Source organism: Chrysemys picta, chromosome 3 (genome assembly GCF_011386835.1).
Source record: "Chrysemys picta bellii isolate R12L10 chromosome 3, ASM1138683v2, whole genome shotgun sequence".
In the NCBI taxonomy this organism is placed as follows: Eukaryota; Metazoa; Chordata; order Testudines; family Emydidae; genus Chrysemys; species Chrysemys picta.
The window spans coordinates 167,126,091-167,144,831 of record NC_088793.1 but is presented as its reverse complement, the minus strand read 5'-3'; the positions used below and the strand labels follow the sequence as shown (position 1 = coordinate 167,144,831).

General features: G+C 45.6%; 1 protein-coding gene across 5 annotated transcripts in view; it reads right to left on the bottom strand.

The window, feature by feature from the left end:
- LPGAT1 (lysophosphatidylglycerol acyltransferase 1) overlaps positions 1-18,741 on the bottom strand; it is a 162,829-nt gene that overhangs the window by 53,963 nt on the left and 90,125 nt on the right. For 4 of the 5 annotated variants that reach the window (XR_010600217.1, XM_042855114.2, XM_042855115.2 and 1 more), the window contains exon 7: positions 2,886-3,012. The exons of the other annotated variant lie outside the window; for it this stretch is intronic. Coding sequence is in view for 3 of the 4 variants with exons in the window: in XM_042855114.2 (XP_042711048.2) it covers positions 2,886-3,012 (127 nt within the window). In the remaining variant the exon portion in view is untranslated. The remainder of the gene's footprint in view (positions 1-2,885; positions 3,013-18,741) is intronic. 5 annotated transcript variants of the gene reach the window in all.

Genomic DNA, 18,741 nt, shown 5'->3' with positions numbered 1-18,741 from the left:
CCTTACAATCTAGTTTCATCTTATGAAACCTAAGAATATAAAATGAACGTTCAAGATCAACTAAATTTAACTATAATGAGACTAATGTAGCTCATTTCCAAATTTCAATTCTATTGCTTATGGGGTCTTCAAAAGCAGCTAGTTTGCCTCATTCTGCTAATGGAGCTTTTATTTAACAGTTTACATTAAGTCCTTTTGTCTTTAAAGTCCGTATTTATTAAAAATGTCCTGAATATGCATTAAAATTCAACATATTGTTAGAATAGTGTATGAAAGACCATCACAAGCAACAATGATAATTTTCTTGTTACAAAAATATCTTCCCCACCTCTCCTTTCCTTGGGCCTGTGAGCTGCTCCACACTGCCACAATAGCTACAGGTGTGTTTTCAGTACAGAGGGCAAGCCCAGTGACAGCATTTAACAGAATACATAGTGCAGTTAATACATGCCAATTTAATTTTTCAGGAAACCTATTCCACTGATTAGAACAAGCAGTAAACAAAATCCCCCTTCTTCCCCCCTTTCGAATTTGAAGGATCATTTCAAAGCAGGTGCCAACCTGGTCTGTAGTCAATTGTTTACCCAATGATACGTATGCAATCTGTTTTCTGGGAAACGGGGATTAATAGCTTTTTCACAGCCAACATTAAGTCACAACACTATTGACAATTTCCTTCCAATGAACCCATTCACAGAAGAATTGTGCCCCCTCCTTCCCCACACCAAGCATTAGTGAAATACCCGGCATTGATGTAGAAGTGAGAGAATGACTGTGTGCTTCCAAAGTCAGTGGTTTCATTTTGTGTGCGCGCGCACGCACATGCATGCGCCCGTCCGGGGATGGAAACTTTTAGGGGGAAGGTTTCTTTTCTGAGCTATCCAGCCAGGAGCCTCACATGACAAACAGACCAAATGAACAACCTTAAAATAAAACTATTCAATTTTCCTCTTTCATGTGCACCCCTTAAAATTGAGTTATATCACCTCTCTCTCTCTCTGGAAAAAAAAAATCCAGACAAGTCACCAGCAGATAGACCTCTTCCCTCATTCACTAAGCTGTTCCCTTAGAGAAGGGGCTAGCATAGGAGGAATTCTCTTTTACCAATGTCCCCGCCTAGGCGCTTATGGGATGCTGTCATTTCCCTAATGCTACTCTGCTAGCTCCCTTAGCACCAGCTTTTATCCAGAAAAGGGTTGTCTTGGTTAAAAGATTACATGGAAATTGAACTCAGCTTTCAGCAGCCATGTTAACAATCACAATGTTGACTGTGTGAGCAATTCACAGACACAGGTTGTGTTCAGTACCATATCAGCTGATTCTGGGTAAACCCTAGGATTTAGTCATGGTCCAGCTAGCATGATACTGAATCTGATTTTTCCGTCTACCCCCACTGCAAGGTCATGGTCCACATCTAGTTAGTTAACACTATTCCTCAAGATTGTGTTTTAACTACATACTTTTCTAACGAAGACAAATGCTTCCTGGCTGAAAGCAGTGGCTATGAGCATTGAGTAGCATCGGGAACATAAGAACAGCCATACTGGGTCAGACCAAAGGTCCATCCAGCCCAGTATCCTGTCTGCCGACAGGGCCAATGTCAGGTGCCCCAGAGGGAGTGAACCTAACAGGTAATAATCAAGTGATCTCTCTCCTGCCATCCATCTCCACCCTCTGACAAACAGAGGCTAGGGACACCATTCCTAATAGCCATTAATGGACCTCCATGAATTTATCTAGTTCTCTTTTAAACCCTGTTTTAAACCCCTGTCATGGGTTTGACAGTGTGGAAGAGGGGGCTGGAAAAATCCAGAGTATGACCATAAACTATTAATTTTCAAGCAAAATAAACCCAGATTCAAGTTTACTTAATGGAAGAATCTTATAGTTAAACAAATTGATTGGTTATAACCTCTTTTAAGAAGACAATACAGTTTAGGTCAGGGGTGGGCAAACTTTTTGGCCTGAGGGCCACATCGGGGTTGCGAAACTGTATCGGGGCGGGGGGGGGGGGTTGGATGGTGGGGTGGGATCCAGGGGGGGCAGTTAGGGGCAGGGGTGTGGATAGGAGTTGGGGCAGTCAGGGGACAGGGAGCGGGGGGGTTGGATAGGGGGTGGGGTCCTGGGCAGGGGTGGTCGGGGACAAGGAGCAGGGAGGATTGGATGGGTCGGGAGTTCTGAGGGGGGCAGTCAGGGGATGGGAAGTGGGAGGGGGCGGATGGGGGGGGGGGCAGGCTGTTTGGGGAGGCACAGCCTTTCCTACCCAGCCCTCCACACAGTTACTTGACTTCCCCCCAGGACCCACTGCTCCTTATCCAACCCCCCTGCTCCCCGCCCCCTTACCATGCCACTCAAGCGGCAGGAGCTTGCAGCCCCACTACTCGGCCGGAGCCAGCCATGTCACCACGCTGCCTGGCAGGAGCGGCGGCCCAGAGTGCTGGCGACGCGGCGAGCTGAGGCTGCGGGGAAGGGGAGACAGCAGGCTAGGGGCCGTCCGGGAGCTCAAGGGCCAGGCAGGACAGTCCTGCGGGCCATAGTTTGCCCACGTCTGGTTTAGGTGAAACTTAATGAGCAACATAGAAGGGAAGCCAATTACAATACAACTGCAAACAAACCAACACAGTGAGGTAAAACCCATATCCTGTAGAACACAGTTTTAATAGTTGTTGCGTGTAATCAGTCAATGAGCACAATACATCACACTATTCAGAAACATAACTGCCTCCCAAGTCCTATGTCTAAACAACTAGACAAACTACTTCTAAATACAGAAAGTATTTTGAAAGATTTTACTACCTCTCTCCAACATTCTGAAATGTGCTGTGCAGGACTCAAACTGATTTTTAGGCCTTAATTCAACTGTCTACTAAAACTTTATTTCCTACCTGTAATGTACATGTGTGACTGTCGGTCGTCTGTAGCCAAGAATCCAGGTCTGGATGTCTATAGGTTCTGCATTAGGGTAAGCAATGGTTGTATCTATCACCCATTGAAGACCTTTTGATTTGCTCTCTATGAATAAAGTGGAAGAAATAAGATGGGGTGTTAAAGTTAGACCAAATTATACTCCATTGGCTTGACATCCATTCTAATTTTACACTTCCTTAATATTACCGTATATACTTGTTCATTAGCCGGTTCGTTTATAAGTTGACCCCCCCAAAATGGATAGGTAAAAATAGCAAAAACTGTATGACCCTTTCATAAGCGGACCCTATATTTCAGGGGTTGGAAAACTTTGGCTCCCAGCCGTCAGGGTAAGCCGCCAGCAGGTCGGGACGTTTTGTTCATTTGAAGCGTCTGCAGGTATGGAGTCCCTCAGCTCCCTGTGGCCGCGGTTCGCCGTTCCCAGCCAATGTGAATGGTGAACCTCGGCCACAGAGAGCTGAGGGACTCCATGCCTGCAGACGCTCCAAATAAACAAAACAACCATGTATTCGAATCTTCAATTCAATTATTCCAGAGAGTTTAAAATCATCAAATTTTGGCAGACCCATTTATAAGCCGACCCTCGCTCTTTGATGAGTCACTTTTTTTTTTTTACCAAAAATATTCAGCTTATGAACGAGCATATACGGTATATCACTTAATTTGTACAAACATTACTTAAATCCCCAAAAAAACAGGTAGATCAGGAGAAAGACTAAGGACATGGTGAATTTCATTATACGTAAAATCCCAGAAATATGGTCAAAATCTCAATGTAATTCCTAAACAGTCTCTAACAACTAGTATAATTTTTATTGACATGATCTATGCCTTGTGTCCCAGCATGCCCACTGTTTCACTTTGTTTTGATACTTTGCTTTTTATATGTATTTATACAGAAAGCCACAATATTTCTTTTAAAAAAATTTAAAAAGTTCGCTTTCCTACATTATTAAATAACACCACCATAGATTATCAAAACTGATAGATTTTTTTAAACCTAAAGTCATATTTAACTATTTATGCAGTTTACTTTTTCATTCAGTTCATTCCGTATTTCATTCAGTTTGGGCAGTTTAATTTGCTGCTCTCTCCTCCACGAGCACAAAGTTGCAACATTTAGTTTGCAAACAATGCAGACAAAAATACACAAAAAAAGTTTAAAAAATTCATTTCTTTTAAAACGTGTTGGGAGAAATATGTCTGTTAGCGTTAGGTTTTTGTAAAAGCCCTCCTTCCCCTACACTACTCCAAAAGACGGGGAAAAAAACATATCTAAGCCTAAATTACTTTTTAGATTAATATATTTATTGGCTTTCCTACCGCATTCACCACTGTATTATCTGAACATACATAAATTATTAATTAATTTACCCTCAAGACACCCTTGATAGGTAGGGAAGTATTACTGTCCTCTATGTACTGAGAGAGGGGAATGGAACCACAGAGATTAAGAGATCTGCCTAAGGCCTGGTGTACACTATGAGTTTAGATTGAATTTAGCAGCGTTAAATCGAATTAACCCTGCACCCATCCACACAACTAAGCCATTTTTGTCGGCATAAAGGGCTCTTAAAATCTATTTCTGTACTCCTCCCCGACGAGGGGAGTAATGCCGAAATCGACATTGCCGGTTCGAATTAGGGTTAGTGTGGACGCAATTCGACGGTATTGGCCTCCGGGAGCTATCCCACAGTGCACCATTGTGACCGCTCTGGACAGGAATCTGAACTCGGATGCACTGGCCAGGCAGACAGGAAAAGCCCCGCAAACTTTTGAATTTCATTTCCTGTTTGCCCAGCATGGAGAGCTGATCAGCACAGGTGACCATGCAGTCCCAGGATCGAAAAAGAGCTCCAGCATGGACCGTACGGGAGGTACTGGATCTGATTGCTGTATGGGGAGACGAATCCGTGCTATCACAACTCCGTTCCAGAAGACGGAATGCCAAAACATTTGAAAAAATCTCCAAGGCCATGATGGACAGAGGCCACAACAGGGACTCAACACAGTGCCGCATGAAATTTAAGGAGCTGAGACAAGCGTACCAGAAAGCCAAAGAATCAAATGGACGCTCCGGGACAGAGCCACAGACATGCCGCTTCTACGCTGAGCTGCAGGCAATTCTAAGGGGGGCCGCCACCACTACCCCACCCCTGTCCGTGGACTCCGATGGTGGGATACTCTCAGTTGCCATGCCTGAGGCTTTTGCAGACGGGGAAGATGAGGAGGAGGAGGAGGTGGTGGTTGAGGAGAGCACACATCACACTGTTCTCCTCGACAGCCAGGATCTTTTTCTCACCCTGACTGAAATACCCTCCCAATCCGGTATCCCGGATCATGAAGTCCTAGACGGGACCTCTGGTGAATGTACCTTTGTAAATATAAAACATGCTTTAAAAGCAAGCATTTTTTAAGGATTAATTTGCCCTGAGGACTTGGATGCGTTCGTGGCCAGTATAGCTACTGGAAAAGTCTGTTAATGTGTCTGGGGATGGAGCGGAAATCCTCCAGGGACATCTCCATGAAGCTCTCCTGGAGTTACTCTAAAAGCCTTTGCAGAAGGTTTCTGGGGAGAGCAGCCTTATTCGGTCCTCCATGGTAGGACACTTTACCACGCCACACTAGTAGCAAGTAATCTGGTATCATTGCATGACAAAGCCTGGCAGCATATGGTCCCGGTGTTTGCTGGCATTCAAGCAACATCCGTTCTTTATCTCTCTGTGTTATCCTCAGGAGAGTGATATCGTTCACGGTAACCTGGTTGAAATATGGGAATTTAATTAAGTGGACATTCATAGGTGGCCGCTCCTACTGGGCTGTTTGCCTGTGGCTGAGAAGAAATCCTCCCCGCAGTTAGCCAAGCAGTGGGGTGGGGGGGGGGGTGAGGACACCATTGACACTGAGCTGTTCGCGTTTGGCTAGGAGGGATCTTCCCTGATACCAGCCACGCGGTGCGGTGGGGGGAGGGTTAAAGCAGTCATCCCAGAGAAAAGGATGGGGGAGGGGATTCGTTTGGTTTCTGCTGCTGCACGTTAGCACGAAAACCGCAGCCCTAAATGGACAACTCAACAGGCTTTGCTTGGTATGGGCAAGGAGGGCGCTACTGTTATGAAGGTTGCAGAAGCCAAAAGACTATGGCTTACCATGGCTGCCTGCAAGCCGAATTCTGTTGCCCAGCGTGTTTGATCTCTTTAAACAACAGTGACTATTTCCAAGCTGAGATCGAAGGGGGGAGGGCGGTTGGCTTACAGGGAATTAGAGTCAACCAAGGGGGCAGGTTTTCATCAAGGAGAAACAAATAGAACTGTCACACGGTACCCTGGCCAGTCATGAAACTGGTTTTCAAAGCTTCTCTGATGCGCAGTGCTTCCTGATATGCTCTTCTAATCGCCCTGGTGTCTGGCTGCGCGTAATCAGCGGCCAGGCGATTTGCCTCAACCTCCCACCCACCATAAACGTCTCCCCCTTACTCTCACAGAGATTGTGGAGCACACAGCAAGCAGCAACAACAATGGGGATATTGGTTTCGCTGAGGTCTGAGAGAGTCAGTAAACTGCGCCAGCGACCCTTCAAATCTCCAAATGCACACACTACTACCATTCTGCACTTGCTCAGCCTATAGTTGAACAGCTCTTTACTACTGTCCAGGGTGCCTGTGTACGGCTTCATGAGCCAGGGCATTAAGGGGTAGGCTGGGTCCCCAAGGATAACTATAGGCATTTCAACATCCCCAACAGTTATTTTCTGGTCTGGGAAGTAAATCCCTTCCTGTAGCCATTTAAACAGACCAGAGTTCCTGAAGACGTGACAGTCATGAACCTTTCCCGGCCATCCCATGTTGATGGTGGTGAAACGTCCCTTGTGATCCACCAGTGCTTGCAGCACCATTGAAAAGTACCCCTTGCGGTTTATGTACTGGTTGCCTTGGTGGTCCGGTCCCAAGATAAGAACATGGGTTCCGTCCATCGCCCCACCACAGTTAGGGAATCCCATTGCAGCAAAGCCATCTACTATGACCTGCACATTTCCCAGAGTCACTACCTTTGATAGCAGCAGTTCAGTGATTGCGTTGGCTACTTGCATGACAGCAACCCCCACAGTAGATTTGCCCACTCCAAATTGATTCCCGACTGACTGGTAGCTGTCTGCCATTGCAAGCTTCCAGAGGGCTATCACCACTCGCTTGTGAACCGTGAGGGCTGCTCTCATCTTGGTATTCTTGCGGTTCAGGGCAGGGAAAAGCAAGTCACAAAGTTCCATGAAAGTTCCCTTACGCATGTGAAAGTTTTGGAGCCACTGGGAATCATCCCATATCTGCAACACTGTGTGATCCCCCCCAGTCTGTGCTTGTTTCCCAGGCCCAGAATCGGCATTCCACGGCATGAACCTGCCCCATTAACACCATGATGTCCACATTGCCGGGGCCCGTGCTTTGAGAGAAGTCTGTGTCCATGTCCTCATCACCGCGCTGCCATCGCCTCCTCACCCGGTTTTTCAGCTTCTGGTTCTGCATAAACTGCACGATAATGCGTGAGGTGTTTACAATGCTCATAACTGTTGCGGTGAGCTGAACGGGCTCCATGCTTGCGTGCTATGGCATCTTCTCGGGCAATCCAGGGACATTTACCTATAACCACCCGCGACAAATTTTTGGCCCCCTCAGGCATTGGGAGCTCAACCCAGAATTCCAATGAGCAGCGGGGACTGCGGGAACTGTGGGATAACTACCACAGTGCACTGCTCGGAATGTCGATGCTTGCCACGGTACTATGGACGCACACCACCGAATTAATGTGCTTAATGTGGACACATGCACTTTTCTTTATACAATCTGTTCCCAAAAATCAACTTCTGTAAAATAAGAATAATTTCGTAGTGTAGACATACCCTAAGATCGCATGGAAATTTGTGGCAGGCTTCGGAATAGCACATTCCCAATCCAGCATTTTAAGCAAAAAAGACCAAGAGAAAAATCATTCCCTTCTCCAAGTGTCTTGGAGTGGAATGAACAAACTTTTCCAAATTAAAACCCTTTTCCTTTCCAGGAAACTGAAATAACTCAAAAATACAATTTAAAAAGTGCATGAAGGTGTGAAAGTGAAATGAATTCTATTAAAGAAATAGAATGAATTAAAGAATGCTGTATGTACCTTTAGGTAGAAATGAGAAATGCTGCAATCCATGTGGCAGGAAAGCAGACATTAACTGCTTAATGAATTGCTCCACTTAAGGGCGATTAAGCATTAGCCTTAGATTGATAAGAGTTAATAAGGAAGCAGGATATGCATATTGTGCCCCAAGCAAATTTTACAATTTTGCTCTCTCTGTCCCTTTGTTTAGTTCACACCCTTTTATCTGTATAAATAAGACTGTCTGAATCTTGCAGGGGGGCTCACATTATCTGAATGTATTAGCAGAGAGCTGTGCTAATAAAACAGAGCAGTCTGACAAACGATGAGTCCTGAGTCTAACTTTGACAATTTGGAGATCCTACCGAGATGGCAACCATCTTCACTGGGGCCGTGTGATTCCTGACCATTTTTGTAGGATGACCATGGCAGCCAGCACCTGGGCATTTGGCCCAAGCGGTCCTCCTCCTGAACGGAAGGGCGCACGACCACAGTGAGGTCTACGCCATCGAACCTGTTGGTTCCCACTCTGTTCTGGTAGGGATCCCAGGATCTGACATGAGGAATCTGGTCAGGTAGTTATTTCTGTGTTTTGTCCGGACTGAGGACTGTCCTGTCTCTGTATCTATTCATCTTCCTGTGGAGTGTTTGAGTCTGGGTGCCATCTCCGTCCGGGAATCAGCCAACCAAGGGGTTCCTGTCCCCGTGGTCTGAGTGAGTGAAATCTGCACAATCGCAGCCACACCGCGGGTAAAACCCTTGGTGTGAAAACAAGGGCTATTGAGGCAGTAGCCTATGGGCTCCTTTTGTGTGTTGCACCGGGCATCGCTCTGGCGAACCTGAATTTCCTTCTTGTGTGATTGGTGTGCGTAAAGTCCTCCTGTATTGGTAACCAGACAGGTAAGACGGGACAGTTCCCTAAAGGAACGTCAGCTCTGTATTTTCTGTATTTTAGGAAGGGTCCGGACTCCTGTAAATTTCTGGAAAAATGGTCTAGGCTAACTCAGAGAAATCCCAAAACTCAGTGGCCACTGTTCAAATCTTGGAACAAAGACCGAGTGGACGTCTTAAAAGACAAAACTCGGCCAACCTAAAACTAAATTGGCTAAAGAAGAGGTTAATTGTTTCATGCAATGGTGGGAAGAGGCAAATCGTAGGTGGACAAAATCAAAACTCGCCTCTCTCAAATATTCAAATAATAAGTTAAAAGCTTTATTAAAAGCCTCCTCTCTCACCACCAGACCGAGCATTCCTCTTTACCCCGTTCTCCGAAAGAAAAACAACAACCCCGGATCGATCCCAACCCCCTTCATACTCCCCTCTCATTGTAAAAAGGATAAAACGCCCCTTGTTCTGTTCCCCTTCGTTGTCTGCCTCAGAAACTGATTCTTTAGTGTTCCACTACCAATTCAGCAAGGAGGGTGGGCTCCTCAACTAGCCCCCACCCTTCCTGTTGCTTTCCTTGAACATTTCTTTCAAAATTGTGAAATGACCACAATATCACTCAAAAAAACAACAACAACAAAACGGTTCATTGGGAAAAGCAGGATCAGGCCCATACAAGCAGGCAAGCGACAGATAAAGAAACTGAAAAACAGGTTGGAAGCCCTAAGGGCATAGTGTCAGGAGTAAGTGCAAGCATGAACCCCTGGAACAATACTTAAAATGGTGAAATCTGAGTTGATAAATTTGTCGTTTTGGGAGATAAACAAGTGATTTAAGGAAAGAGAGTGAACTGGAGAGAATTAAACAGTTAAACTTTGTGAAAATGTTAAAAAGGACCGTGTTAAAAGAATTCTTGGTTTCTTTGCAGCCATTCTAAAGGAAAAATGGGCCCTTTTCCAGAGGAATGTCTGTTAATAATCCAGGTAAAGAGACTATCTAATTAAAATCATTTGACTATGAACAATTTAGTCAAATTTGCTAAAAGAACATAAGGGAGGGGGTTTTCTATTGGAACTTAACTGCCCCAAATGTATAAAGGTAATGTAACCTATGTAAAAACAAAGCAGTGTAAAAGAAATGTTAAGGAAGAGAAAATGTGTATGTATCTGTCTGTGGGAATATGTGAGGTTTGTAAAACTCCTGTTTTGTAGGTTTAAGATAAATTGGTTTTGTTTATAATGCCACTAAAATCCATTTGACTCTTTAATTCAAAGTTGCAAAACTGACAGACCTTTTTGCCAGACACAGGTAATCAGTGTCGGTTGGCTTTGGAATTTGGTAGTTAACCCTCAAGGGGTAACTTAATTCTTTACAAAATTTAAAATTTTTTAAACAAAGACCAAGTCATGGCTGCAGCAGGACAGTCAAAATCAGAAGAATAGGAAGAGATTCTGGATTATTTTTGTTTGTTTGTTTTTGTAACAAAATAGCAAATGAGAGCTGTAGTAAAAGAATAAAGACAGTGCCCCTTTGAAGCAACAGTAGGGGTCAGGTGCACAAAACAAAAAGAAGCAATGTTAGAAACAGCCTTAAAATGGCTGTGTAATCAGACTGTCACTTTGATAAGGATACATAAAAACTCTACGTTATGTAAAAATTAATATGGCTAATGTTTTAAAAGTTAAAGTATAGAAGGAATGTGCAGACATGTTCAGTGTATATTATAGAGGGGGTAAAAGAAATGCAAACAAAACATGCTACTTAATTAAAATCCTATTAGGGCTCCAAAGGAGCCACAATAGATTGTGTTTTCTTTTTCAGCTGTGTGTGTGTTTTGGAAGCAAGAGTTAAAAAGTTACCAAAACTCTGGTAAAAGTTAATTGTGTTCCTTTTAAGACAGAGACTCTGAGCTCTGCTGATGGCTTTGAATCCAAAAGCCAAGCCTGTGTTGATGCAAATTACCTAACTGATAAAGGAAGGAGAGAACTGCCAGCACAAAGTAACTGCAAATAAAGGACATACCTCGTCAGCAAACAAATTGTCTAAATAAAAGGCACGGTATAACAAGATACCTTTAATTAAAATAAATTTAATGTTAATAAGTACCCCTGTAACAATGTATAGTGTGTATGATTTTTGGAAATATCCTTTATGGTAATGATGCTTTTCAGCTATTACCTGTGAATAAACTTAAAGCTTAACACAGCAGGAAAGACATTGTAAACTTGGTCTGCTGTAAAGGAAAAACTGAGGTACACCACCTCATGGATTTAATGACTGAACAGTAAAATAATTTCTCCATAACCCTTAAAAGATAGCAGCCATTAAAACCTGGCCTGTCTATAGAACAAAAACACAGGAAAATATGGAGGTAATTCCTCTTGTTTTGCCTGCAATCAGCAAGGGTATTTGTAAAAGAAAGGAATATTTTAAGCAATAATAAATGCCACCCCAAAAGGGGTAGAAAAATGTTATTTTTGTCTTTCAGAAAAAGCTGATACCAGCTACAGGACAACCGAATACAGAAACAAATAAAAGTGGGTATGCTTATCCATGTCTGTTGCTCCAAAGCCCTGTAGTAAAAACATCTCACTAGGATCCTGTATGTGGGATAAAATAAATAATGAGACCAAAGTACTGTATAATGGGCTGTGTGTGTGTGTTAATTCTTGGGGAAAAAAGTGTTTTAAAAGAATGGAAGTGTTAGCAACCTTCCAATAGACAAATGTAAATGTATTGTGAGTACTGTATTTTAAAAAAGGTAAAAAGGTAACATAGTTCCTAAAACAAACAAAAAGGCAATGTGGGAAACCGAACCATTCATATTATACATGTAAATGGCAACATATTAAGAATTGCCACTGCAGAAAGACATAACAGCTTACCATTGGTATAACATTTTCTGAATGGTCTCCCACAACTACTGGCATACTAATGTTACTAACCCTAATTGTTTTTGGTTTTAAATTGTATGTGTTTAATTTAAATGTTTGCAATGTGCTGTTGGATAAAACAAATGTATGCAAAGCTAGAGCCATAGGCCCAAATCACCTCCCAGTATTTTCTATTATGTGGACTAAATAAAAAGTGACACTGGCGATTAATAATCTTAGTGTCAAAAGGGGGATATGTAGGAGCAGGATTTTATAATGTCCCATAAGAATTACTGTATGATTTGATTTCAACCTGTCAGCCACCCTTTTTGAATAGCAGAAAGGAATGACAGACCAGAACAATCCTTATGACTGATTATGGTCACCCTTTTGTTTTAGAATAAGTTATAATGTCTACTATGGTTTCCTATATGTATTACAAAGTAGGCTCTCTAGTTAAATATACATTTCTTTCTTTTAAGGTTTAGTAAGAAAGAAACAGGATTCTCTATTGTGTCTATGTTAAGTAGATTAGAGGAACATTAAAGGCCTGGGTCTCAATGTAAATTGTCTTGGTTATTGATTGTAAAACTTAGCAAGGTTTTAATTTGCAATGCCTTTTTGCTCGTTATAAAATACTACTGTTTGTATTCTGAATCTGTTTGTGTTAATGAGTAATGTATGCATCAGAAAAAGATAAGGTGTGAAGGCCATTGTTATAGCCAGAGTCAAGGAAGAAAGAAGAAGAAGAAGAAGAAGTGAAGAGACTTCAAGGACATCAAAGAATCATCAGGTACTGCTTACAACCCAGACGGCTGTTAAACTGTGTGGCATCGCAGCGTGGATACATACTTCGCAGTGTAAGAAGGCACCACCCTCAGCAAACCAATCATCACCTCAGGACCACGCAGAGTCAATTTTGACTCCAGAAGAAGACGTAGAGGAACAGCCTGCAATACCTTACCATCTACGCTCTCCTAACGGTTGCCAGACGCAGCCGACGACCTAAAGCAAGGACCGAGAAGGAGCAGTAGCGAGCTTAGCGCCTGCTGCCTGGTTGATGTAAAACCGTGACTGCGGTTCCCTCAGTTGAGGTTGTCAGAACCAGAAGGGCCTTGCCTCCAACATGCGCCTCTGGTGGCGCCTGTTCCTCGGCTGCTGGTGTCTTAAGGTCTGGGGAGTCCACAATGACAATTCTTTTATCCCGCAGCAAGTGTGGATAGCTCAAACCCTTAATATTTCTAATTGCTGGGTCTGCAGCCACATCCCAGCCCACTCTCAAGCTGGTGTTCCTGTCCTTGCAATCCCACTCAATTCCCCAGACCTCACTGGAGGACCTCATCCGTTTGACAAAACATGGAACAATAACGACACTTGGGAAACAGTGGGAATAAATGTATCTAAATGGAGAAGTGTGGTGGAGGAAAAAGGTGATTGGTGTTGGGTGTGTAATGGGACAGGGCTGGATCTGGGAAAAAGCCGTTGCCTTCAGCATATTGTGGCCAATGGTATATGGGATTATTCGAATAAAACTAAGAAGTGGCGGGCTGGGTATGGGGATATGAATGTTTTCTTGACCTGAGGATCAAACAGAAAAATCAATTGCATGTTCCCCCTGCAGTAACCTTAGTGAAAACAATACAATCTTTCAACACCATGCAAAAAGGCTCCTAAGGTTACAAGCAGTAGTTAAAATAATGGCAAATAAAACTGAAGAAAGTTTAAGAGCTCTGGCCAAAGAAACAGGTGCAATCCGACAGATGGCCCTCCAAAACCATCAGGCATTGGACATAGTGCTGGCGGCCAAAGGAGGGACCTGTGCTCTCATTGGAAAAAGAAAAAATATTTTGTGTATATACCTGACAACACCAATGAGGTAATAGATCGTGCTAGTCACTTAGGCCTGGTCTACACTAGGAGATTATGTCGAATTTAGCAGCGTAAAATCGAATTAACCCTGCACCTTTCCACACAACGAAGCTATTTAGTTCGACAGAGGTCTCTTAAATTCGATTTCTGTACTCCTCCCCAACGAGGGGAGTAGCACTAAATTCGACATGGCCATGTCGAATTAGGGTAGGTGTGGATGGAAATCGATGCTAATAGCTCCGGGAGCTATCCCACAGTGCACCACTCTGTTGACGCTCTGGACAGCAGTCTGAGCTCGGATGCTCTGACCAGCCACACAGGAAAAGCCCCGGGAAAATTTGAATTCCTTTTCCTGTCTGGGCAGTTTGAATCTCATTTCCTGTCTGGACATCGTGGCGAGCTCAGCAGCACTGGCAACGATGCAGAGTTCTCCAGCAGAGGTGACCATGTAATCTCAGAATAGAAAGAGGGCCCCAGCATGGACTGATCGGGAAGTCTTGGATCTGATCGCTGTGTGGGGCGATGAGTCCGTGCTTTTGGAGCTGCGATCGAAAAGACTGAATGCAAAGATCTACAAGAAGATCTCAAAAGCCGGGATGCAACGCAGTGCCGCGTGAAAATCAAGGAGCTGAGACAAGCATACCAGAAGACCAAAGAGTCAAACGGATGCTCCAGTTCCCAGCCCCAGACATGCCGTTTCTATGAGGCACTGCATTCCATTCTAGGTGCGGCCGCCACCACTACTCCACCACTGACCGTGGACTCTGAGGATGGGATATTGTCGACGGCCGCTTCCTCGGAGATGTTAGCGGACGGGGAAGATGAGGAAGAGGACGAGGCAGTCGACAGCGCTTACAACGCTGATTTCTCAGATAGCCAGGATCTCTTCATCACCCTCACAGAGATCCCCTACCAACCGTCCCCAGGCGTTAACCCAGACCCTGAATCAGGGGAAGGATCAGTCGGTAAGTGTTTTAAACATGTAAACATTTATTTTGAACAGAACAGGAATATTAACAATGGGTTTTTCATGATTAGTTTGCCCTAGACGCTCTACTTTTTAGTCCTTGCCAGTGCAGCTACTGGAAAAGAAGGTCTATATATCCAGGGATAGAGCTGAAATCCTCATGGGACATCTCCACGAAGCTCTCCTGGAGGTAATTGGAAAGCCTTTGCATGAGGTTCCTGGGGAGAGCGGCCTTATTGTATCCTCCGTGGTAGGAAACTTTTCCTCACCAGGCTATCATCAAGTACTCTGGGATCACTGCCTTGCAGAGCATGGCGGCATACGGCCCTGGTTTTTGCTGGCTTTCACGCAGCATGCGTTCTTTCTCGGTCTCAGAAATTCTCAGAGTGATGTCGCTCATGGTGACCTGCTTAGAATTAGGGGAATGTTACTATTGGGACTGCTTGCCTGTTCCTTAACAGAACTGTCACCAACGGTTTACCGTCACGCGGTGGAGGCGGGAGAGGGGCAGCATACAGGGATCTTTCCCGGGGACAGCCGCGAGGGGGGTGGGACAGGGGCAGAGTTCATGCTTGCCGGATTGCCAGCAGCAGAAACTGGCCAACGATAGGAGCATTGCTTTGAACGTGAAAGGAGGGCACTGCTCTAATTTAAGTTTTAAGCAGCCAAAAGTCTACGGCTTACCATGTCAGCCTGCTACCTGAATTCCGCTGTCCTGCCCCGCTTGTCTGATCTCCACTGCAAGACCCCAGGCACTGAATGCGAAGGCCAAAAATTCGACCTTGTCCTGAGTGCACATGTGATAGGTGCTGTGCATGGTCTTGTTCACAGAGAAAGACTATGTTCATTGCTCACAAAAAATTATCTTTGTGAGGAATTCACTCCCTTTTCCCCATCCCACAGCTGTGACTGTCTCCCGACCTACCCTGGCATCCCCCTCGCAGAGGCTGGCGCAGATTAGGCGGAGAAAGAAAAGGACACGGGACGACATGTTCTCAGAACTTATGGGCTGCTCCTGAGCCGATGCGGCCCAACAGACCCAGTGGAGGGAGAACATGTCGCAATACCAGTGAGCACACAGCGAACGGGAGGAGAGGTGGCAGCAGGAAGACCAGCAGGCGACAAACGCTGCTTGGACTAATGAGGGAGCAAACGGACACGCTCCGGCGCCTTGTGGATGTTCTGTAACCACCCTCCCCCGCCACAAAGTCCCATACCCCCCTCACCCAAAGTCCCAAGAAGGAGGGGCGGCAGGGGCCGTGAAAACTGTCACTCCACCCCTGCAGACTGCTCAAGTACCAGAAGGCTCTCATTCCCAAAAATTTGATAAGTCCTTTCCTTCCCGCCTCACCCAAGCCCCCGTCCCAGTTTCATCCCCTAACTGTGCAGTTGCTAATAAAAGATATGTTTCTGTTAATTACTGTTTCCATCATGTTCTTTTAGGGGAGAGTGTGTTGGAAGGGGGTAAGGGGGTTGGTAATTGGAGAGGACAGTCACCTTTACCAGGGTACAGACACGGGGGCAGGTTCAGCAGAAGGTCACACACACATTGCAGTCACTAGGCACCATGGTCAGTCTGGGAGGTGGTTTTCATGTTCTGTGGGGGGGAGGGGGCATGTGACTTTGTGGCGGGGTAGGGCGGATAGAGATCTTATGCTGCGGTCCTTATCCTGGATCACAGAGACACGCAGCAGGGGATCTGTAACCGTCCTCCCCCGCCACAAAGTCACATAGCCCCCACACACAGAGTCCCAAAAAGGAGGGGTGTCAGGCTCCGTTGAAACAACCAGTCCACCACTGCAGACCTGTCTAGGAGCAGGAGCCTGTCATTCCTCGAGTTTGGAAGCGTTCTTTCCATCGCTACACCCGCTCCCCACCACAGTCTGCGTCCCAGTTTCAACATTTTACCACGAAATCCAGAATAAAGAAAACAGTGTTAATGAACAAAGTTCCATTTATTTTATTTTTAAACATGTGTTGGAAGGGGGGTGGGATGAACGGGGTATGTAGCTGGAGAGGATAGTCAATAGTTAGTGGGTAAAGAAATGGGGGCAGGTTCAGCTTCTCTTTAAACAAACTTAATAGTCACAGGTTACCCTGCTCACTGAGGAACCTAGCTTTCAAAGCCTCCCGGATGCACAGCGCGTCCCGCTGGGCTCTTCTAATCGCACGGCTGTCTGGCTGGGCGTAATCAGCAGTCAGGCTATTCGCCTCAACCTCCCACCCCGCCATAAAGGTCTCCCCCTTGCTTTCACAGAGATTGTGGAGCACACAACAAGCTGCAACAACAATGGGGATATTGGTTTCGCTGAGATCAGAGCGAGTCAGTAAGCTTCTCCATCTCCCCTTGAGATGTCCAAAAGCACACTCCACCACCATTCTGCACTTGCTCAGACGGTAGTTGAAGAGTTCTTTTTCAGTGTCCAGGGCGCCTGTATAGGGCTTCATGAGCCAGGGCATTAGCGGGTAGGCTGGGTCCCCGAGGATCACTATAGGCATCTCCACATCCCCAAGAGTTATTTTCTGGTCCGGGAAGTAAATACTTTCCTGCAGCCGTCTAACAGACCAGAGTTCCTGAAAACACGAGCGTCATGAACCTTTCCCAGCCATCCTATGTCGATGTTTGTAAAACGTCCGCTATGGTCCACCAGTGCTTGCAGCACCATTGAAAAGTAGCCCTTTCAGTTAATGTACTGGCTGGCCTGGTGGTCCAGTCCCAGGATAGGAATGAGAGTTCCATCTATAGCCCCACTGCAGGTTGGGAATCCCATCGCGGCGAAGCCATCTATGATGACCTCGACGTTTCCAAGGGTCACTACCTTTGACAGCAGTACATCAACGATTGCGTTGGCTACTTGCATCACAGCAACCCCCACGGTAGATTTGCCCATGCCAAAGTGGTTCGCGACTGACCGGTAGCTGTCTGGCATTGCAAGCTTCCAGAGGGCTATGGCCACTCGCTTCTGGACAGTCAGGGCTGCTCGCATCCGGGTGTCCTTGCGCTTCAGGGCAGGGGACAGCAACTCAGAAAGTTCCAGGAAAGATCCCTTCCGCATATGAAAGTTTCGCAGCCACTGTGATTCATCCCAGACCTGCAGCACTATGCGGTCCCACCAGTTCGTGCTTGTTTCCCGGGCCCAGAATCTCCGTTCCACAGCATCAACATGACCGATTGCCACCATGATGTTCACGGCGCGGGGTCCCGTGCTTTGTGAGAGGTCTGTGCCACTCTCAGACTTCATGTCCTCACCGCGCTGCCGTAGCCTCCTTGCCCGATTTCTCATCATCCACCTTTTCCAGAGGCAGATGCTAAGGTGCGAGGTGTTGACAACGGCCATAACTGCAGCAATGGTCGCAGCGGGCTCCATGCTCGCAGTGCTGTGGCGTCCGCACTGTCACTCATCAGAAAAGTGCACAAACTGATTGCCCGCCGGCGCTTTCAGGGAGGGAGGGCGGGAGTGACGGTTGGATGACGACAGTTACCCAAAACCACCCTCGACACATTTTTTTCCCCAGCAGGCATTGGGGGCTCGACCCAGAATTCCAATGGGCAGCGGGGACTGCGGGAACTGTGGGATAGCTGCCCACAGTGCACCGCTTCCAATGTCGATGCTTGCCCCATTACTGTGGACTCACAAAGTCGAATTACTGTCCTTAGTGTGGATACACACATTCAACTTTGTAATATCGATTCCACATATTCGATTTAAGTACAATCGAACTACTCTCATAGTGTAGACATACCCTTAGAACAAATCGCATATTTTTCCCATGAAGAGCCAAGTTCTTTATGGAAGTGGCTAAGTAACCTGTTCAATTTCTCTGGCATAGGAAACTGGTTGTTTCAGGGAGCCCTGACTATCCTGTTTGGAATCCTAATGATTTTTGTATGTTTTCAGTTAATCTCCTATTGTATCCAGAATTGTATAAGGTATGCCACACCCAAGTGACTGCCCCAAAACAGACTGCTCATATGATGGTGTTAAATATCACTGATGAACGAAGAGATAAAGAACAATTAAAATGTGGAACCCAGTAATTGTTTGTCTTCGCGTAAGCTTGACCAAAAGGAGGGATTGTGAAAGTG